Below are 20,471 nucleotides of genomic sequence, written 5' to 3' on the forward strand. Positions count from 1 at the left end.
TGAAAATGAGATTGTGATAGGCTTTTTAAAAGCTTTTCCCCCCCGTCTTTCTTTTGTGAATATAACTGGCACTCAGGAATTAAAAAATGGATGTCATATTAACAATGCAGTGCTGCGCTTGACAAAATATGATATTTTTTCTGGTTCAGTTAGTCCTCAGTAATAAAACATGAGAGTAATACCACACAATGGTTGACACCTGTCTTGAAACTGTTACGGTGCTTGGTAAGTGCTGCCAAAAAGTCTAAAAATAAAACTTCTCTCCCCTCCCCCTCCATGGGTGATTGCAGTTTGGATTTTCTAAGGTCTGTTAAGGAGGCACATAAACTTTCATGAAAAATGTGGCTTATAGCTTGCCTTTTGATCTGGAAATTTATTAATGCACGTGATAGTGATATGAAAATGTCAAAATACAGTGTGTTCTTGGAAACTTTATTTTCTTTCCACTTACCCTTTTTTCAAGGTAGGAAAACAGAGGTTTTCTCAAGGTTAAATGGCTTGTCCACTACTTGTGTGTCTCTTGATAGACATGGTTTTATGTTTAAACATCAAAGTCAGTGTTGCTCATCAGTTTACAACAATATACTTGATTATTTCTTAAGCTGAAATTTATTGGGCAGTTTTTCTGCATCTTCTGTAGGTAAGAGAACACTGAGTACAGTTTGTTTTTTTTTTTTTAATGCAATGGAAGTACTGAACTCACCATTCAAAAACTCATCTAATTAATGTGAGAACCAGAGTATGGCACTTCGTTTGTATGTCAAGTCAGTATTTGACGTATAAAGCATTGAGAAAAGACATATACGTTTTGCCAGTGGTGAGCGTGACTATTCTGACCTTTTTCTTTCTGTATTTAACGTATGCATTTCTGCGTTTGTGTTTCACCCCAGGGCAGTCCGATGGATCCCATGGTGATGAAGAGGCCCCAGCTGTACGGCCTGGGCAACAACCCTCACTCGCAGGCCCAGCCCAGCAGCCCCTACCCCGGGCAGCCCTACGGCCACCCTGGCCCCCAACGCTACCCGCTGGGGATGCAGGGCCGGGCCCCCGCCATGGCCGGGATGCAGTATCCGCAGCAACAGGTCAGTGCAGGTTCGCTCCGTGCCCCTCTGGTTTCCCACCTCCCCTTCCCCTCCCTCCTGACCCTGCTGTGTCCTACCGAGGGTGCCGGAGAGAAAAAATTCAGAAAGAAGTGTTGCTCATTGCAGGAGGAGGGTGAAGGACTGTTTTGAAAGTAAATATATTGCGTTCGTGGCGTCATGTTTTCTGAAACCCCATACAGTCAGAAAAAAGTTTGCTTTCTTGCTGGCATCTTTTTGGAGAGAGAAGTATGTCAATCGCCATCAGTTTTCTTTTTTTCCAGTTGACACCATTTAGCCTTGTATGTGTATATATTTTTTTAAAAAATTCTTTTTCTTTCAGGCTTAGATACACTTAAATATAAGATGAAACCCTAGAGCTGACAGAAGTGTAGCAAGACTAGTGTTGTCCTAGTGTTACAAATTTACAAAAGTGTTACATATTTACATCAGCTGTTTTTTGTAGTAGTGTGAATTTTTTGTTTCGTTTGGGACTTTTTTGCTTGTTCTGGTGGGTTTTTTTTACTTTTTTTTTTCCTTTCTTCTCCTCATTTTGGTAGGAGCCTGCAGCTTTGCTTTTTTTATTTTACTTTTTTTTCCTTTACCAACTCTTTTAAAGTCAGTATTTTTTTTACATAGAAATGTAAGGCTTTCCTTTTATCTACTTGGATTTTACTGTCGATGGTGATTTCTTCTGCCTTTTTCCGACCCTTTTAAAGATCAGTCCCAATGTTTGTACCACGTACTAAGTAGTACAGTAGTTTTCTAGAGGGGAGGATAAACCAAAGTTATCAAGAAGTTATATTTTACTAATTTTTTTAAAAAATTAGTAATGTGAGTGTAGGCAAATGAGAGCTCTGTACTTTCTTGTGAGCACAACAGAGTAATAACTTTATAATTAATGGGAAGGAACATTTGTTTTGTACAACTGACTGATTGAAGGTTAGCTTTTTTTGGCATTTATTGTTAAATAGAGAGAAGAAGAGAAAATTTTGGACTCCCTGGCTGGCAGATAGGTGCCTGGCTAATTCTTTTTATCACCAATCCACCAGGACAGGATATTAATCAGGCAGTTAATTAAATAACAGTTTCAAATAAAGTAGTTGGGTGAATAGGACCATTATCAATAGTCTTCATTTTTATTATTTTCTGTTGCTAAATAGATACTTACTTGTAAGGAAGAGATTGTTTTGTGTAGACGTGTCAGTGTACTTGGTTGCTAGATTCAAACAGCAAATGTTTTGTCAGCTGTAAAAGGAGGAGAAATTTTAAAAAGGCGGCTTTATTTTTCTGTGTGGCTGTAGCCAAATGAAGTTATTAAAACATATTTTTAATTTTAAAATGAGTTATTCTGTGTTATGTGAAGATGAGTGCTGAATTTTCACTTCATTTGCTAATTGCTTGATAATTGTAAATTACGCGTCAGCAGGCAGTGACCTGGCACAGCGATTGGCTGCCGGCCCTATCCGTCTTCTCACAGCATTAATATAATTGGCTGAGCAGCAGCACAGTTCTGAGCACTAATGCTCTTTGGGGAAAAAGTGAGAGGATAATTATGACATTGAATTTTTATTGAACGGACATCACCACGTAGGCATGATTTTGTTTTGGACAGCCTCCAAAGCTTCGTGTGTTTGGTTTGTGAACCTCTAATGATCTGAATCCAGTTCTTTTCATATTGCTCGTATATTACCACCTTTCTACAAAGGATTAAAATGCACGAATGCAGGTTTGTAAATTGAATTGCCAACTTACCAGCTGAGTGGTAAGTTGTCTTTGGCACAGGATGCCACAGTTTGATTCCTGGCTGGATTTTTACTCCTGTGACATGAATATTAAATAGGGAGAGCCTAGCTATGCTTGTTAAAATTGGCTGTGTAGCATATACGTATTTCTAGATATAATATATATATAAAATAAGTAATATTGCCAGAAGTTTTAGAAGATGAATCTCAGCGCTTTCTGAAAATTGGAGTCCTTTACAGTGTCACATTTAATTTATCAAAAGTGCAAGGCACTTGCAAATACTTGATCAGTTAAAAAAACTGGGCCTTAAACACATACAGTGCTCAGATTTAAGTCTTGTACAGAGGGAGCATTGGGTAGATGCATTATGAGGGTGGAAGCACCACACTGTAGGAAGGGTGGAAAACAGCAGTTGAAAACGTTCTTATTTTAAGTTAGTCTGTTGTTGCCCAAAGATAGCTGAGGGTGTTGGTGTTTTGTTAGACTGTGAGGACTTTGGAATTTTGAAGAAGACCTTGAAATGTTAAGTCTGGCTCTTTGTCAGCGAATGTTGTGGCTTGAGGTTAGAACTATGGGACTTGACATATTTTAACTTGCAGGCTCTGCTGCAGGATGCTGCAAATGAAGAAATAAAGATGAAAAACAACGCCTTAAAAATGCAGCTAAAATTAGTGGAAATGGTAGAAAAATTGCCTAGATGTAGTTAGCTAGTCTGTGTCACGTTCCAGCCCGCAGCCCAGAGGTGGAAGAGGGAGCTTGCAGGAAGGGAGGCCTCTGGCATAAGCAGTGAAAGATTAGAGAGGATGAAAAAGTTGAAATGTTATCAGGTGCAGTCATTCTACATATCTGCAGCATGGGTGTCAAGCACAGCCTGCTAACCCGTTGAAGAAGTGGCATCTATGTAACGCTGCAGACATCCTCTTACAACTGCTCTTTGGTCTAGGCGTGCTTGATACCAAACAGGAAGGTGCAAATAAAACCCCAGATTTTCTTAACATTCCATGTGGAAATGGCAGGATGTTGAAGAAAGTACAGAAGGTACGGGGTATGCGCTGTGACGTGATTGCAAAAGGGTGCTGTGAAGAGAGAAACCGGATCTAAGCATTTGAGCTTGGAACCCATCTCTCATGAGTTACGATGACAAGCCCCAGAACAAAACACTAAGCCTTATATAAGGAGCAAAATTTGAAACGCAGGCAGGCTTTTTGCATTACTCACTAATTTAACCAGAGATAAAGGGGTTGAGATATATACATAGGCATGTGGGAAAGAGAGGTAAAACTGTGATGAAGCTAATGGTAATCTGAGGTTTGCTTTTTCTTCTCCAATGCTTAACAACAGAGATCCAAATTTATCAAGTGGAGATGGGTGATAGCTTGTTGTGACAAAGTGCTAAGCAATTTGAAGAATGCCACTGCATTTTGCTAGATTTTAAGGGCATGTCTGGTTAAGTCAGTGTGAGTCAAATTAATATATAAAGCATTTGGACTGATTAGTGCAAAATTGTCTTAATGGGTTAGGAGATCAAAAATCAAATTGATTGTGTACCTGGATAAAAGCGGAAATATAAGAAAGAAAGGCGCTGCTAAAAGAGTCATATACTTAATTTATAGGATTGCAGACTTGACAGTTTATGTCTCTTTTGTCAGTAGGCATACATAGGTATGGTGAATGAATTACTTGCAAAGATATTTTCATGTTGTTAGGAAACTGCTGGGGTTTTGTCTCTTTCCTGTCCTCTTTCAGTGGGAGGGGAGGGAAAGGAGCCAAGGGAAAACTGAGGCCAGGTTGACCTGCGCCTGTGTTGTCAGTTTTCAACATGATTGAAACACAGGTTGTAGCAAGGCTGTTGTTTGCATCCCAAGGTTTTAAAATGCTGGTCTTGCATGTGAATATTAATACTGCCTCCTCATCATCTTGTGTACTCTCTCTCTTGCTTTGCATGGGATGAATGTAATTTTAGGATTATTAGTGCTCCTCACCCAAGACTTCAGGGAGATTGCAGTGTGTATGTAAAAAAGAGAAAGCAGAAAAACATACTTTAAGGTTTAACTTTCAGTTTCTTATCTCTTAGATATTTCTTGGAATTAAAAGAGACGTAATGTCAAAATTGAAAAGCCTAATATGCAGGAGTACTTAGCACCTGCAGACTTCAGGCTTGATTTTGCAATACGTTTCACTATAAGATGAGTAATAAGATCTGATTATGAAGGCAATAATTTCCTTCTCACTTTTCTCCCCCTACTCCTTTTGGACCTCAAGCAAGCTATGATGTCCTAATCAGCTTCTGGCTTTGGTTCGAATGCCTTGTTGAAGTGTTTCTGTGGGTTAGTGCTGTAGGAAAGCCTTCTGCTACTTTGTAAAAAGATTTTTCCTAAAGCTAGAAATACCTTGGTGTACCTATGAAAATAAGTGTGGTTTGTTTTTTTTTCTGCCTCTGTCTGATGGTGTTGCTTTTCATGTTAGTGTTATGTAATACTTTATTTTGTGCTGAATTTCATTAAGCTTAAAAATCGGCTCCTTGAAATCCCCACATGTAGGTTTCAGAAATTTTCAGGAAACTCTGAAGGTCTGGATTTATGAACATGTTTGGAAGAATCGAATGGTGTGATGTGCCTGTTTAATCAGATGATCATTGCCTAATTGATTTTTTTAGGATGCATTAAAATTTCTTCTGTACTTGATGGACTGGAACAACAACTTATTGTGTCAATAGGATCATGTTGCTGTGATGCATAGTAAATTCTTCATGAAGAACAGTTGTGTGAATATATACAGTAGCCATTCATAATAACTGTTTAAATTGGAGTATTTCAGTACTTTTTCGTTTCAGTACTGGTCATCCAGTTGTCTTAGTGCTTTGAGCCTGCTTGCAGTAACTCAGTTACGAGGCTGGAGCCTCAGTCTATTCTTTCTCCCTTTTTTGCTACAGAAATACTCTAAGACGAAAGGGTGCTAATCTTTTGTCCCTTTAACAGTTTTTATAGTCTTGATTTGCAGAATTAAAAAATAAACATTGTCAGTGTCCTCATAGTTTCAAGAGTGAAACTGTAAATATTCAGAGAAACTTTTTTTTTTTCCTTTTTTTCCTCTTTATTTAAAAGTACAGATTATTTTCAGGATTAAGGAAAATATGCTGCCTTTTTTTTTTTTTTTTAATGTGACAACGTTTTTTTTAAAGGGGCAGAGAAGTTGTAAAACCTCTGGGAATGTGCAGCAAGGATTTATTGTAATGGAAATTGCAAGTCAACCAGCACTATAGCAGCACCAGTGTGATTACCTCATTTAGGAAAGGCTTTACAGTGCCTGTGTTGGGTAATGTCCTAGAATGGAAATGTCAAATTTACGCCAAAGAAATCAATTGACTGTTGGCTTGGCAGGTAGAGTTTTAAAGCTAGCAAACACAAATATGTGTACTACTAGGTGGCTGGTTGTGTGTTAGTTTCTGAAATAATCTTAATTCTACAAGATTGCGTTACAGTAAGAAATTGAGGCTTTCTGTAATGTTTTGCTCTGAACCGTTAACTTAAAATGTAGCATATCCATACAGTGAATAATAGTCGAGTGGTAACATTTGTCTTCTGTGTGTGATTGCCATCACCAGCTAGAGAGTATGGTGTAGACTGTGATTTTTTTTGTGCTTCTAAGCATCTTTTAGTGCAGTTGATGTTGATGTTGGTTAAGGAAGCAGACACAGAAAGTAAGCAAGTTTTAATTTTTTAGCCTATTTATTTTGCAAGAACAGAATGAATCAGTGTGATCAAATCTCAGGAAAAGCCAGCGGAAGACAAAACATTGAGATGTGTTGCTTTTTCTTAAAGATGAATAGATGCATTTCTTGCACACACATAAAAAGGGAGTGTGAAGCTTTAATCAGTGTGTGCTTCAACAGTATGTTTTTCCATTTTTTTGTTTGATTTGCCTTGGTTTGGGTGGGGTGGAAGGGAATTTTTTTTGCAGGGTGTTTGTGTTTTATTTTGGGTGTTTGTTTCTTTTGTTTATTTTGTTCTGCCTTTCCCCCCTGGGCATTTAGTTAGAGCTCTCACTAGTAGATTATAGACCTTCTTAGTAATTCTGGAAAGCAGAGCGGTTGAAACTCTTAAAGATGAATCTTTTCCCAAATTTCTCTTCAATTAAAAACTTTAAATTACTTTGAGTGGAAATAATTCCTCAGTAAAATTTGATTTGAATGATTTATCTGCCATCCTGTTGAACTGCAATAAACTTCCATCAAAAAACCTCTGTCAATAAGTAGAAGAAATGCTTCCTGGAGAGTGTAAAGTTTTGAATCCTTCCCTTAATGAATGAGAAAAAGGGATGAGAAGTTACAGCTATATGTCTTCCTTCTAAGGTCACCTTTAAGAATGGATCTTTTGATGGTCAAGTGTTAATAAATGCGAAGAAAAGTTGCTACTCTTTGTCATGTAAAGAAATGGGATTTTTAACTTTCAGATGTAGGAAAATGCTAAATACTGTGCTTGTGCAGACTGTAGGAAAATGTTTAGCGTGGTTCTTTCTTTTGGGTATACTAAGCCTCATTGACTAAATTGAAAAAAAGGCTGCTACTTTAGTTCATGGCAGGATAAGGCTTTATGTTGTATTGTCTCCTTTAGAATTATCCCTTCTATTGAGTGTAATTCACTCTATAGAGGGAGGTGAGCACAGATTACAGATAATCACAGAATCAAATTTGACATAAGTTTGGGGTCTTTATGGTAGCTTAGCTCTTCATCTTAATGCTGGTCATTTGAGAATGTTTACCAAAGAAAATCCCTAAAGTAGCAGAATTGCATTATTATGGTAAATAGAAACATTTGAGTAGCTTCTATCATTTCTTTTAAACTGTGGAAAAAAAGTAGGTTGAAAAGGAAAAAGAACTGATCCTTCAGCTGGTGAGAGTGTGCTTGGAAATGAGACAGGGTCGACATTTTTATATGTTCAATTACTATGTACTGATGCTCAGTAAATGCTAATTTTTGCCTCCATCCTGGAGTAAATGGCAGTCTACGTTTGTATAGAAAATATGTAAGAATCATCAACCTACTATGCCAAATAAAATATATTTTCATTACTGCTAAATGATTGTACTTCAGTTGGAATATTTAATAGATTTAATAGCTGTAATCGTATTTGTTATTCTGCTTGGAAGTGGGGGCATGAGAGAGGAAAATATGCAAACTGTGTGTGTTGGTGTTCTGAAAAAGATTGCTGTTAAGGAAGCAGCGGTTATTTTGTTGTTGAAAACTTGGTTTGCTGAAGTATTAGCTGTCAGTCTACACGGGAGTTAGGTAGGAAATAGATTTTGGTGATCAGAAGAAGAGAACAGAGGGCCGTTTGCTGCTTTACTAGGAAGACACAAAATCATTTACTTATGAACAGCTCATTTTAAATGGCAACAGGAGGCATGAGTTTATTTATGTTTGAAGTAAAATAAACATATTTATTTAAGAAAAGGCTGCTGTGTTACTCTGTTCAACAGCTGCCATGTAACGACTGTGCCAGGAGGGTTTTAAAGGGTAGGTAAGGAATAATTATCTGTTACTCCTAATATTATAGTAGATTTCTGTTAATAATATTCATCAAAGAATAACTGGCACACCAAACTACTGAAATGACATCCAGACCACCATGTGTGCACATGTTAAGATTTGTGTAACCATACTTTCTGTAATGGCCCCAGGGGGCAACTCAGTGCCTTTTTTTTTTTTTTTTTTTCAAATCTTGGTATAAATTTCTCAGAAGATACTATCAATTGTCTGTAAACTTGAACTTGCTCAGAGGAAGCAAGGGAGGCTTTAGAGTTTGCTTTTTTAAAAATAGACACTGCGTTTCCCACAGCTGAAAACAGGGCTGAAGATAAGGCGAAACCTGCCTCAAGTTAGTGGGAAATCTGCTGTGACTTTAGTGGCGCTGCAGTTTCACTTGGGGGCCACGTGGTTGGGGTTGGGTGAGTTGTCTTCGGTTGATAGCACCATAGGCAGAATCAGCCCTCTAAGTGAATTGTAGAGAATTTCAGAATTAGACAGGTCAGTACCCTTCACTTCGGTGACCCTGGGACAGAGTCAGGTAGCTTGTTTCTTGGAACAATAGGCCTTTCAAAAAATACCTGATATTTCACTAGCTCAGGATTAGATTCCTGTTGCTACCAGCAGCTAGCTTGTTTTGTTAGTGGTTTGTGGTTTGTTGTTGCTTTTGTTTTTTGTTTTTTGTTTTATTTTAAGCAAAAAACATGTACGTTTTGTGTTTAGTTTCAGCAAAACTTGAGGAAAAATTAGATTTACAGTAGCATAGCAAGTACTGCAAAAAATCAAAGGCATTTTCCATACCTTTTTTATGTAGTCAGTCTTAAATGACGCGGGTCTAATACAGTGTAATCAAAGCTTGCTCAGCGACCTGCTTCAGTTTTGCATGTTTTAGCACCTAAAACATTAAGACTTTAGTGGGAGTAAATGAGTTATAAAATATTATTTAAAAAAAAAAGTTTAGTAACATTTTCTGTAGGTCTTTTTTTTCTAAAACTCTGTTTATGTATTTGATTGCTCCTTATAACTATAGTAGCTAAGGGCTTATAAAGATCCTAATGTAAATACTTCAAGCTTTTGGTGTTTTGTTGTTTTTCAAGACCGAGGAAACAAAAATTTCAGAACTCAAGGAATAACTTAAAGCTACAGCTCATTTAATTTTTGTAGGCTTTTATTCTTCTGCTACCTTGGGTGACCCCATTTTGGGTGCTTTGCTGGTACGGGTGCTTCTTATTCATAGCTTTGCGTAAAATAGAACAAATGTGTTAAATGTTTACGTCCTTGCTGGTAAGTATTTGGTCTCTGAATCTTATAGTGTCTTTTGGGTGTGGGGAAGAGCAGCAGAGAAAGTCAGCGTCTGTTTTATTTTGTTCTGCACTCCATTCTTTTCCTCCTTTTCTGAACGTTGTTTCTTAGTAGTGCTTTTTGCGTTTGCGTGTTAAGAAAAAAGACACATAACAGTAATAATCAGTGACTGGACAATATTAGAAAGCATATTTGAATCTTATATTCAAATACACCTTTTGGAAAGTGAGTGAATTTGGCTTAGGTATATACATCAAAGGGACAAATTACACTTGGTATTAGTTTGTTTCAAAGAACAATGCTGAAGAGATTTCTGTGTATTTCTTGGCAAACTGTATATAAAACTTGTCTTTTAAGACAAGAGTCCAGTCAAAATAAAAAAAGTTCATATAGCCACTTAGGAAGGATGATGTTTTAATTACAGAAGTGACATGGCTTATCCTGAATCTATGTACATACCTGTGTTTTACAGGCCATGTTGACGAATACATGTTTTACAGGACAGGTTAGCAAAGCCGCCTTGTTCTTTTCACAGAATTGTCTCTCTCCTTGGGCTGTTTCAGGCTGTGTAAGTGGTGCTCAGTAAAAACAAGTACCTGGGAGTCTGTACCGAGCACAGAGGGAGGCTGTGTGGGGTGGGAGCAGGCCGGGCTGGCGCCGCGGGACCTCGGCTTGGGGCTCCCCTGCCCCTGCGGAGGAGCCCCGCTCGCCTCTGCCCTCCCTTCCGGCTTTCCCAGCTGGCAGCGCTGAAAATTGGTATGTGTTTTGGCTCTCCCACCCTGCTGGAGAGTATTTAAAAGGACAGATGCAAATTGACTGGTTTTGTGTTTTTCATTGGTTTTTATTTTATTGCTGGTTGGCAAAACTGAAGAAAATCAGAGGCCAAGATATCCCCCTGCAGATTTGGGAACTGTGTACTTAATAGATTTATGGCCCTTTTACGTTGGGAAAGTTGTCCTAGAGAGGAAACTATTATTTCTAAAATGGACCTTAAGTTCTGCAGGAAATGATACTTTAGACCTTGCATTCACCAAGGAAAAAAAAGCTTACCTGACATCGGAGAGAAGGCGGGTGGGTTTTCAGTCCTCTGAGGTGATGCTGTGAGAAACCCTATGTATCCTTCTCAAATAGAAGATTAAGTTTTATGACCTGAGTAAATTTGCAGTCTTGCAGCAAATGGTGAAGAGTAGATTTAGTAAATGCCAAGACTGTGTGGGTACTTGGCTTTTCCTTTTTTATTTTATACATTACAAGAAAAATAATGTTTTCTAATATTGCTTTAGGCCTATAACACAGGGCTTACAAGAGGAGCATAACCACAAAAAGTAATAGAAGAATATCCAGGCAAAGAACAGATATACTTTGGGTGTGTTCAGTGTAGGCTCTTCTTTCTTCTTTCTCTCTCCTGTTTTGTTATCCCATTTTTGTCTTTCATATATATAACTATCTAAAAATATGTTCCTGTTCTTGGCATGTATTAAGATACGGTACAGAAGAACAAAAACTTGACTAAATATCAGAACCCTGTGTACGTGTGAGTTTTTGTGTTTTTGCTGGAGTTGTTTTAGACTTGCTTGCAGGAATTCTGAAACTTCTGCTTTATGTAAAGCTGGGGTTTTATTAAAGAAAAAAAAAAGTTTTTAGCTCAGAGGATAAAATTAGTTATTGTTATGAAACCTGGTTGTAAGGCTGTTGGTTATAAGAATATGGAAAGATGCATGCTGCATGTAGTGTTCTGCTTAGTGGAGAAAATGTGTTTTTACTTGAAAAACATTTATTTATATGTGGACCTGATCTTATGTATTCCCTTCCAGCCACAGGCAGGAATGACGGTGACCACTTAATATATTTAACTGTCTTCTAGGTTTTCATAAATACTTACTGAGAGAAAGGAAAACACACTTTGGCACTTGTTAATCCTGTAGTAATAAAATGCTGCAAATGATAGCTTTTAAAAATTGAGTTGCCTTTAATTGGGCATTTTTTACAGTCTCAGAAATGCAAAGTTTCACCAGGTTGTTTGCCATTTTTAATAGCATCTCAGAAAAAGGGAGGTGCAGAGTATTAAATACTAGAGTTTGTTAAAAGACATGAGAAGGAGCAGGGAACTATTATAGTAGAGAATCAGCATCAGCAGTGCTAGTGCTGATTGTACAAGGAATCATCATCCACTTTCTGTATGTCAATAAAAATGCAGGAGAGCACCTTTCTTGACTCAGGAGTTGTTGAAAACATCAGTGCTGTCTTTTTTAGTAATACTCCTGTGGATGTTTTTGCACGAAGTGGTATCTGTCAGAGCTTGAAATATTCTTGCACAGTTCTCTTTGAACAGGTAGCACAGGACAAGTTCTAGCACATAGCTACTTGACATGGGGCCGCCTACCGCGGGGTAGGAATGCCTTGCTTACTGAGCTGATGTGCTAAGAACTTTGCCAGTCTTTTTGCCGATTACATACTGGGCTGTAAATAATTACTGAATTCCATTTTGAATCATGGCTTTTTATTTTCTTTTTTTTCTCCCCTGTTAAAGGAAGACAATAGCAGTGGGAAATATTGAGGATGCTATAACAGTTTGTGATTAGCCTGGAGATATTTTTACAGTGAATCTAACATAAATCTGCACATTTTTATTGCTATGCTGTCATTGTTTTTGCAATGCAATATTTGCTCTCCCTGTGTTGCTTTCAGTAGTGCTGTTCATCTAGTAATGCACGTGGTGTGGAGTATGTCAAATTACAATTGAAAACAAATATTGTGAATGGCTCACCTAAAGCATGCAATAAGAATACTAAGACTTAATATCTTCCTTGAAGAGATGCCTTTTTGTTGTTATTTTCATACAACTTGGCAAGAGATTGTAGCTGATACTTGAACTGTGGTTGAAAAAAGTGTAGCGTTGTTTTCATGCACTTGCTGGAGTTCTTTATCTATGCTGTTAACATCTTGTTTTGGAAATTGAGATATGCAGACACTGGAATGTGATACGCTGTGAAAATCCCAATTGTGCTGAAAAAAGTAGAATGAATTGGGTGATAGGGCCCCTTGAAAGGATGTGAATTCACTCTTGTCCTGTAATTTTTCCTGTGGTTGAAGTCAGTGTAAGTACTTACTGGAGTAAGCAACATACAACAGTATATTTGTGTGCAGTTGCCTTGAGGGATTTTTCTTGTCTTTTTTCCTTAAGCTTTCCCTGTCTTGGGGCAACTTTCTCTGTTTAGCTGCAGCTGAAATGAGCCTTGCAAATATTTTTGTCAGCTTGGGCAGAGGTGTACATGTTTGCCATTATTGCTACATTAATATTGTTAGTTACCTTATATTTGCTCATGGAAAAATAAATGACTAAAGGAAGCCTGAAACATTGTGCTGGATAGAGGTGTTAGGGATGCTTGGTCAGTCTTCTGTATGCTTTCCCTTCTCGGGGAGGAAACTGTATTGCTGGGGGGCTCCCTCTGTGTTCAGGAACACCACCACTAGCCATTAGCTCTCCTGTTGGTTTACATTATTTTTCTTTTTTTTTTTTTTTTTTGAGTGAAGTTTGCCTCAGGTTGTGCTAGGCATGTCACTTTTGCCTTTACAGCTGTAGTTTCCAATGGGAGGCTCAGGAGGCTTCCTGCTCCTTCCTGCAGAGACCTCTCCTTCCTTGGAGTTACTCAGTGGAAAACTGCAGTGGTGGTGAGCTGATCTGTCTCAAAGATCTCCCTTCTATTTGGGAGACAGTCGAGGTCAACATAGTGACAGTAGGGCCATGGAAAAATGTGGACCTGTATTACAAAAAGTATGTCTTGATGCAGCAGTCATTTGGATGGAGATCCGTTTTGATAAGTATTGAGAAAAGAGTTACCATGTGAAAATAAGCGTGCAAATGCAGATCTTAAAGAAGAGATTATAATCTTTCTCCTGAGTGAAGCCGGTGACAGTGGTGTGACTGGTCACTGTGGTTTAATGTCTTCACCTGGACTTGACTGCTTGTCATACCTTTGGACACCCTACAGTACCACTAATTTAGAATGTGATACTTGCTGAAACCATGCTGCATATTGAAGCAGTGGCTTCTTTTTTTCTGATATAGAACAAAATGGCAGAGTATCTCAGAAATTTCAAGGTAGCAGAAATAAGCGGACTAAATCCATGCTAAGGATTGGAGGATTTCGGAGTTGTGGTGCTTGAATTGCTCCACTGGCCAGAAAATACACCCAAACAGGCATTTTCTGACCTAAAGAAAGGAAAATATGGTTCACACTCAGGAGGCTGCTGAGACTCCTGGAAGATGATGTTGGTTATTCCCAATATGATGCTGGGACATTCCCAAGTCTAACAACTTCCCATGAGATAGAAGAAAACCCACCTTTTTGATTCAGTGTGATAAACCTAGCGCCCCCCTCTTCCACTTCCCCTGCCCCCCAGCCACATTTGGCTGTCCTGTCAGTCAGCTTGGGTGGGAGACTTCACCTTAGTAAGATAGGGTTTGACACTAGTTGCCAGGAGGCTTTTAAAAGCTTCTTTATCCAGATGATGTGCTTGAAAAGCCTTTCTTCCCGATAAGGAGGACAGAAACAAAGATTCTGGAACTGACCCGCTGATGGGGTGAATAATTCGGTGTAGAAGCTGTTGGGGTTTTGGAGAAGCTGGTTATCTTCTGTGAAGGGAAGGGAGCACGTGCTTTGGCTGGGCTCCCTCCAGTAGCCAGAGAGGCGATTTGCTGGGGGGCACTTTGGCTTGGGCGGGTGCAAGAGCTCTGACCCAGGGCAGGGCGGGTGGAGGATAAGATTACAGGAACATACAAGCACACATTTCTATCTAAATCTTGCTTTTGTGAACAAAAGTGATCAAGGTACTCTGACATGACAGGAGGGAAGAAAAAAGCCCACCGTTATTTAATTGCCTGTACGCTAATGCTGGCAACCAGGGTAATAAACAAGGGGAGCTGAAATTTCTCATTTACGATTATAAATTTCATCTACTTGGTATTACTTGAAATCTAGTGGGAAGCTTCACAGGATTGGAATGTTAAAATAAACGGTTATAACCTATTTAGAGAGAATTGAATGGGTAGAAGGGGAGGGAAAGTGGTACTCTATATCAAGAGTGATATTATGTATTTCTGAATCACTGAGTACTCAAAAGCAAATGATATTAAATGCTTCTCGGTTACTGTCCTGGCAGAGAAGGCAGGAGATGAGGGTACTAGCTAGTACCTGCTAGATACCACTGAAATAAATTAGAAGCAGGATGACCAGTCCTTTAAGAATATTACTTGCAGTGGGGAAAGTGGGAGGAACGGGGACTGAATGCCTTTGCTGGCAGGATTGAAATCCTTATGAATTTCTATTAAAAACTGCGTGAGGGCAGGTGACCGTTTGTTGGGAAGAGCATTGTATCTGACACTGAGGAATTCAAAGGCAGATGAAGAAGAACTGCTCAGAGAAATAAGTTAGTGGATTTTAGTTGTAAGGACCATGGCTTGATTTAACTGTTTTATGTGCAGAAATAATAGAGCTCAAATAAGCAACAACATAAAATCTGTGACCATGGTGATATAGAGATCGGTAGATATATTGTGTTCACATACAAACGTGTCTATTACTGTCAGAGAGACAGCAACACAAATATGGGAATGGTCATAAGCTAAATGGGTTGGGAGGAATTTTGTTTTTCTATAGATGGTACTTGGAAATGGCTTAAAGGTTTTTTACTAAATGAATAATTGAGGGAAAACTTAATTCTCTCCTGCTGTTTCTGTCTCCAGCATCTGTCAGAATTTTAGAACTAGAAGCTTCACTTCTTGAAGCTATTTCTTGTTTTGTTTAATAAGGATATTTTGAATGTGAATCAAGTTTATTTCCAAGTGGTTTTCTTAACTAACAAAGACCTATTTTAAAAGGAGTCAAATTCCTTCAAATATAAATGAGCACTAATTGTGAATTTAAAAAATGATCTGGTAACAAAGAAATGTCTGTTTGCCATTTTTCTAATGTACTAAGCATGTTAAATTTAAGAACTGAATAAATATTTGTTTAAGTACATAATTGCTTAAATAAGTGTGTGTGGACATTTAAATATGTTTTTCTGGTTAGCAAAAAGACTTGCCAAGTGTTCTGTGAAAGCTAGAACTAATAACAAGACAAAACAGAATAGTTACCAATTTGTGAGACTAAACCTTTCTTAAAACAAACAAACAAACAAACAAACAAACAACAACTATGAATGCAGCACAGATTAAAATATATTACTCATACCAGATTTTCCTGCTTGCCAATTTAAATGAAGATAAGACCAGACTGATAGACGATACTTTGATTTGAATAAATCCGCTGTGATCTAGGAACTAAAATGCAGGTCTTGCTTTACGGGATACCACTATCTTCTGGAAAAACAGTGACAGAGAAAGCTTTGAAGGTCATGGTAGGTAATCAGTTGAGTGCAAATTTCTTGTGCAATCCTGCAGTTTAAAAACATTAATATGATACTTGGCTGAGGAAAAGAAAGTGATACTGGAAAACTGAATCTGGTTTTCGGTCTCTCAAAGTTACTAGTGGAGATGGAGCTCAGATGAAGAATTAGGATGTCTGCAGTGAACTGGAGAATGTGGTTAATCGTAAGAATTCTTAAGAACTGAATAACCTTTTAGGTTCTCAATTAATTAATAACCTTTTAGGTTAAAAGGAGGTGATTCAGGTCTCTTGGCCTGAATCTGTGTTTAACAGTGGAACAAGAATTTTAAAGAATATTCTTTTCAGTCCAGCGTACAGTTATGTAACATGGGCTATACTTCCGCAGACAAGGAAAACACATTGACTGGAGAACTGTGGCCACATGTGGATGCCGTGTAAGGCTTGTTGCATCCCTCAAGTGTTGCAGAATATCTTCAAACAATCAGAATAACCCCAAAGGATCTGAAAATTAACTTGGTCTCTAAAGTTTTGGGTGACACAAATGTGAAATCACTTTGCTTCTACATTATTGCAGTCATAGTATTTACTTTTCTTTCTCCAGTGAATCTCATGTTCCAGCAATGTGATCAGTTTATTAAACCTGTAGCACATTGTTAGGTGTTCAGAAGCTAGGAACTCGAATTACTAAAATTAATGTGGTTCTCAATTTTGTGAGTGAATGCTTTTTGTGGAGGTGGGTTTTCTATGCCTGAGATGTTTGTCATCAGGCAAGTAATTTAAAATGCGTGTAGAAGGTATGAAAAGGCGTTTTAGTGATGGAAGGTGTTCTGAAACACGCCAAGTAAACTGTGAGAGTTCAGAAGACACAGAAATGCTATTTTGCGTCTTGCCTGGAATCACAGACAGCATAATCATAGAGTCGTTTAGTCATTGGAAGAGATCTTTAAGATCGTTGAGTCCAACTGCCAGGACACTGCCAAGTCCACCACTAAACGATGTCCCTAAGTACCGTGTCTTTTAAACACCTCCAGGGATGGTGACTCTACCACTTTCCTGGGCATCCTGTTCCAATGCCTGACAACCCTTTTGATGAAGACATTTTTCCTAATATCCAATCTAAACCTCCCCTGGCACAGATTGATGCCATTTCCTCTTGTCCTATCACTCGTTACTTGGGAGAAGAGACCAACACCCTCCATGCTACAACCTCCTGTCAGGTAGTTGTGGACAGTGTTAAGGTCTCACCTCAGCCTCCTTTTCTCCAGGCTAAACAACCCTAAATACGAGCTAAATAATGAGCTAAATAATACCTGCATCCTCCAGAGAAAAAAACAAACTTTTGAGATGGCAGCAAGCTGGCAGGCTGGTCTGTGGGCTGTTGTGGTCTCTGCAGTATGGGCAAGCACGGCTGGGAGAAGCACTAACCAACTCATAGGGAGGACTTCTGAACGGGAGACAAACTGAATGGGCTGCATTCAGGTTTTTCTCCTGAATTTTACTTGGTCCAGTTGCGTAAAGGCCCTTGAAACCATGACGATCTTAATTTTTTTAGTGTTGTTTTTTGTTTGGTTGTTGTTTGTTTGTTTTGTTTTGTTTTTTCCCCAAATGTGTCCCACTGAAGATCATTGAGTTTGGGTGTGGGCTTGTAGGTTTTAATGCATTTGCATGAGGCACTTCTGGAGAACGGTTTTTGCGTTTTGTATGTTGGTTAACCATCCATCTTGATTCTCACAGCTTATGAAATTGTAAATATACAAATAAAGAAAAGCTTACCTTGCTAAATTTCCGTGTGAGAGTATGTGGAAGTGTTGCATACTAAGCACTCTTCTCTATGTGCTCTTCTCTGTCTTGGCATGGTTTGGGAGTAAGGGTCTTAACAGTGTTTCATTAGCAGTTTACTTTCCAAAATTGACCACAAGGAAGCAAGCTAAACAAATTCATAAAACTATACAGTAGATTAAACTGTGACTTAATCATATCAATTTAGTCTGACTCTGCTAATAGCTATTTTTTTTTAATGCCTGGGAACCATGTTACAATACACTCAAGTTATTATTTCAGATGATAACCTCTAGTTCTTCTAGACGATTAATAGATAGTTATTACTACTTTTTGTATAAAATATAATTCTTCAGTTCAGAATTTTTGGGGGTATTTTGAAGAATAAATTAAACATAATATACAATTTGTTGCAATTTGATATGTAAGTTTTGCTTTTAATAGTTCAATTTTCTTTCAAATTTCTGTAAACCTAATAAAAATGTAACTGTAGTTATATATTTATGATAATTTCATTTGTGTGTGCTTTTAGTAATGCGTGTAGAATACATACTAATGAGTTGGAACATAGAAAGAATCCTAGTAATTAGGATTTTCAGGTACAAATTTTGACTCTGCTGCTGAACTGTTATGCTAATTTATTATAAAATGCATGATACTTGCAAATAAATGATAAAATACCTACCTGGTGCTGCATATTCAGTAGCATTTAACCAAATAATGTTTGTTGAGCAGAAATCGTGTTCTTGCAAAATATGGGAAAAAAAAATCCAAGTTTTAAATGTGCTGGAGTTCTAGCACACTTTGAATAAATGTGCTCTTGCACATCAGGTGGAAACACTTGTGCTGTAGAAGCAGCAAATAGTTGTTTTTATCTCAGCTTTTTTTTAATGCTGTTAATACAGTCTTTAAATCTTTCAAGTCTCCGTGTCAGGTCAAAAATATGCCTTGTGGCCGTCATGAGGAGCTGCCCCCCTCTAGCACCAGGGTTCTAGCTTTTTTAGTCACAGGTTTGCTGTGTTGTGTTCATGCCTAAGTCAGCAGCGTTGGAGAAGGGCTTGAGGTGAGCTGGGGAGCCCTTTGAAAAAGAGGGTGAGGAGAAGCTGGGATCAACAGAGAGGGGACAATACGTCCAGTGCAGGGAGCTGGGTAGGTGTCCACAGGAGTGTGGGACAGGGGGTGGCCACACTGGTGTGACCGCAGCACGGAAGAGTTTATTTAGACATGATTAGTTTTAAGTTTTCTTTCACAATTTATTGACGTGTTACTGTAACCATGGAAGATGGGTATCGTGGAGTGGGCATGTGTATGTGTGTGACATTTTAGAATAGTATGTGTAAAAGCAGCTTTAGAAGTTTTATTTAGTTAAGTGGGCAAACTCTTTCATTTTCCTTGAAAACACAGCAATTCAAGCATAAAATTTGTAGCAGTTTCCATGTAGTTGTCTGTGGTAGGTTGTCATTTCCTCACCTTTCAGAATAAGTGGCAATCCTGCAAAAATGACCAGCCAAAAAACATCTTGGCCTACTGTATAGATGAAGAGAATTTGGGAAAGGTGTGTGTGGACATCCCCTTCCACCAGCTGTACTGGTGGTTAGTAGATCCTTAAGAACAAGTGACCATGTATTTCTGTCCTTCATCTGGTCCCAGTTTTGTTAAATTTTGTCTTCGACATAGTATATACACGCACGTATACATAGATACATTGCATATACATATACACATATATAGTGGTATGTATATCTCTATATCCAGCAGTATCTTGACAGTGTGGATTCCTGAGTAGTGGCAACACCACTCTTATTAAGGGCACTGGCTGTTCTTGGCTCTGTCAGCTGTAGTGATGCCTTAAATCTGGGATTTGCTATGACAATTAAATACAAACCATGTATAGCTCACAAATCTACCTCACCATGACCCCAGATACTGATTTATTTGATTGGACAGTTGGAAAACTATTCAGAATTATCTGTAGAGCAAGCAGCATTTTGAAACCAGTCTTTATTAATATTGAAATGATTTATTGCTTCTTATCTTCAAAATAATTTGGAGTTTGAGGGTGCATCTGACGTTGGATTAAATCTCTAGATAGTGGTAGGTGTTTGAACAAGTTTTATGCAGTCTACTTATTCACTTAAAGTTTTCAAAACAAGTATTCAAAAGCTTTTTCATTTGAAAGGACAGAGTTTTCAGAGCTTACCGGGCTGTAGATTTAATACCAATGAACTTCAAAGCTTTTGCCAGGACAAGTGCATGTATCTTTGTGTTAGTCTACAATTTAGCAGTTCAGCTTAGAAATAAATTTTAAATGTCAGATCTGAAGACGGGCTTGTGTGACTATAAGTTTGTGTGTGTGGTGGTGCTGGATTTTTTTCCACAACTACGTTGGTTAGCCTAGTAAGCCATTCCCGCTACACATGCTTTGCTTTATTTATTCCATGTGTGCTGTTATTTGTTTATTTATGTATTTATTTTTAAGTATCGTTTGTATTCCGGTCTAAATGTGCTTGAAAATTACCATCTGCTCTCCTGCTATTTAGATAGGGCATGCTACAACTGAGGTGAAGAGCTGTCACATCAAATATTTTCATTCCAGCTTTCGCACCTTTGATATAGAGTTACATAATTGCAGTGCAGGACCATTTCCA

General features: G+C 38.2%; 1 protein-coding gene across 6 annotated transcripts in view; it reads left to right on the top strand.

Annotated features, from left to right (window-relative positions):
• The window catches only part of ARID1B (AT-rich interaction domain 1B), a 327,634-nt gene that overhangs the window by 32,306 nt on the left and 274,857 nt on the right, over positions 1 to 20,471 (top strand). For all 6 annotated transcript variants that reach the window (XM_065835870.2, XM_065835865.2, XM_065835868.2 and 3 more), the window contains exon 2: positions 891 to 1,082. In XM_065835870.2, the coding sequence (XP_065691942.2) occupies positions 891 to 1,082 (192 nt within the window). The remainder of the gene's footprint in view (positions 1 to 890; positions 1,083 to 20,471) is intronic.

This window comes from Patagioenas fasciata, chromosome 3, assembly GCF_037038585.1.
Source record: "Patagioenas fasciata isolate bPatFas1 chromosome 3, bPatFas1.hap1, whole genome shotgun sequence".
Taxonomy (NCBI): Eukaryota; Metazoa; Chordata; class Aves; order Columbiformes; family Columbidae; genus Patagioenas; species Patagioenas fasciata.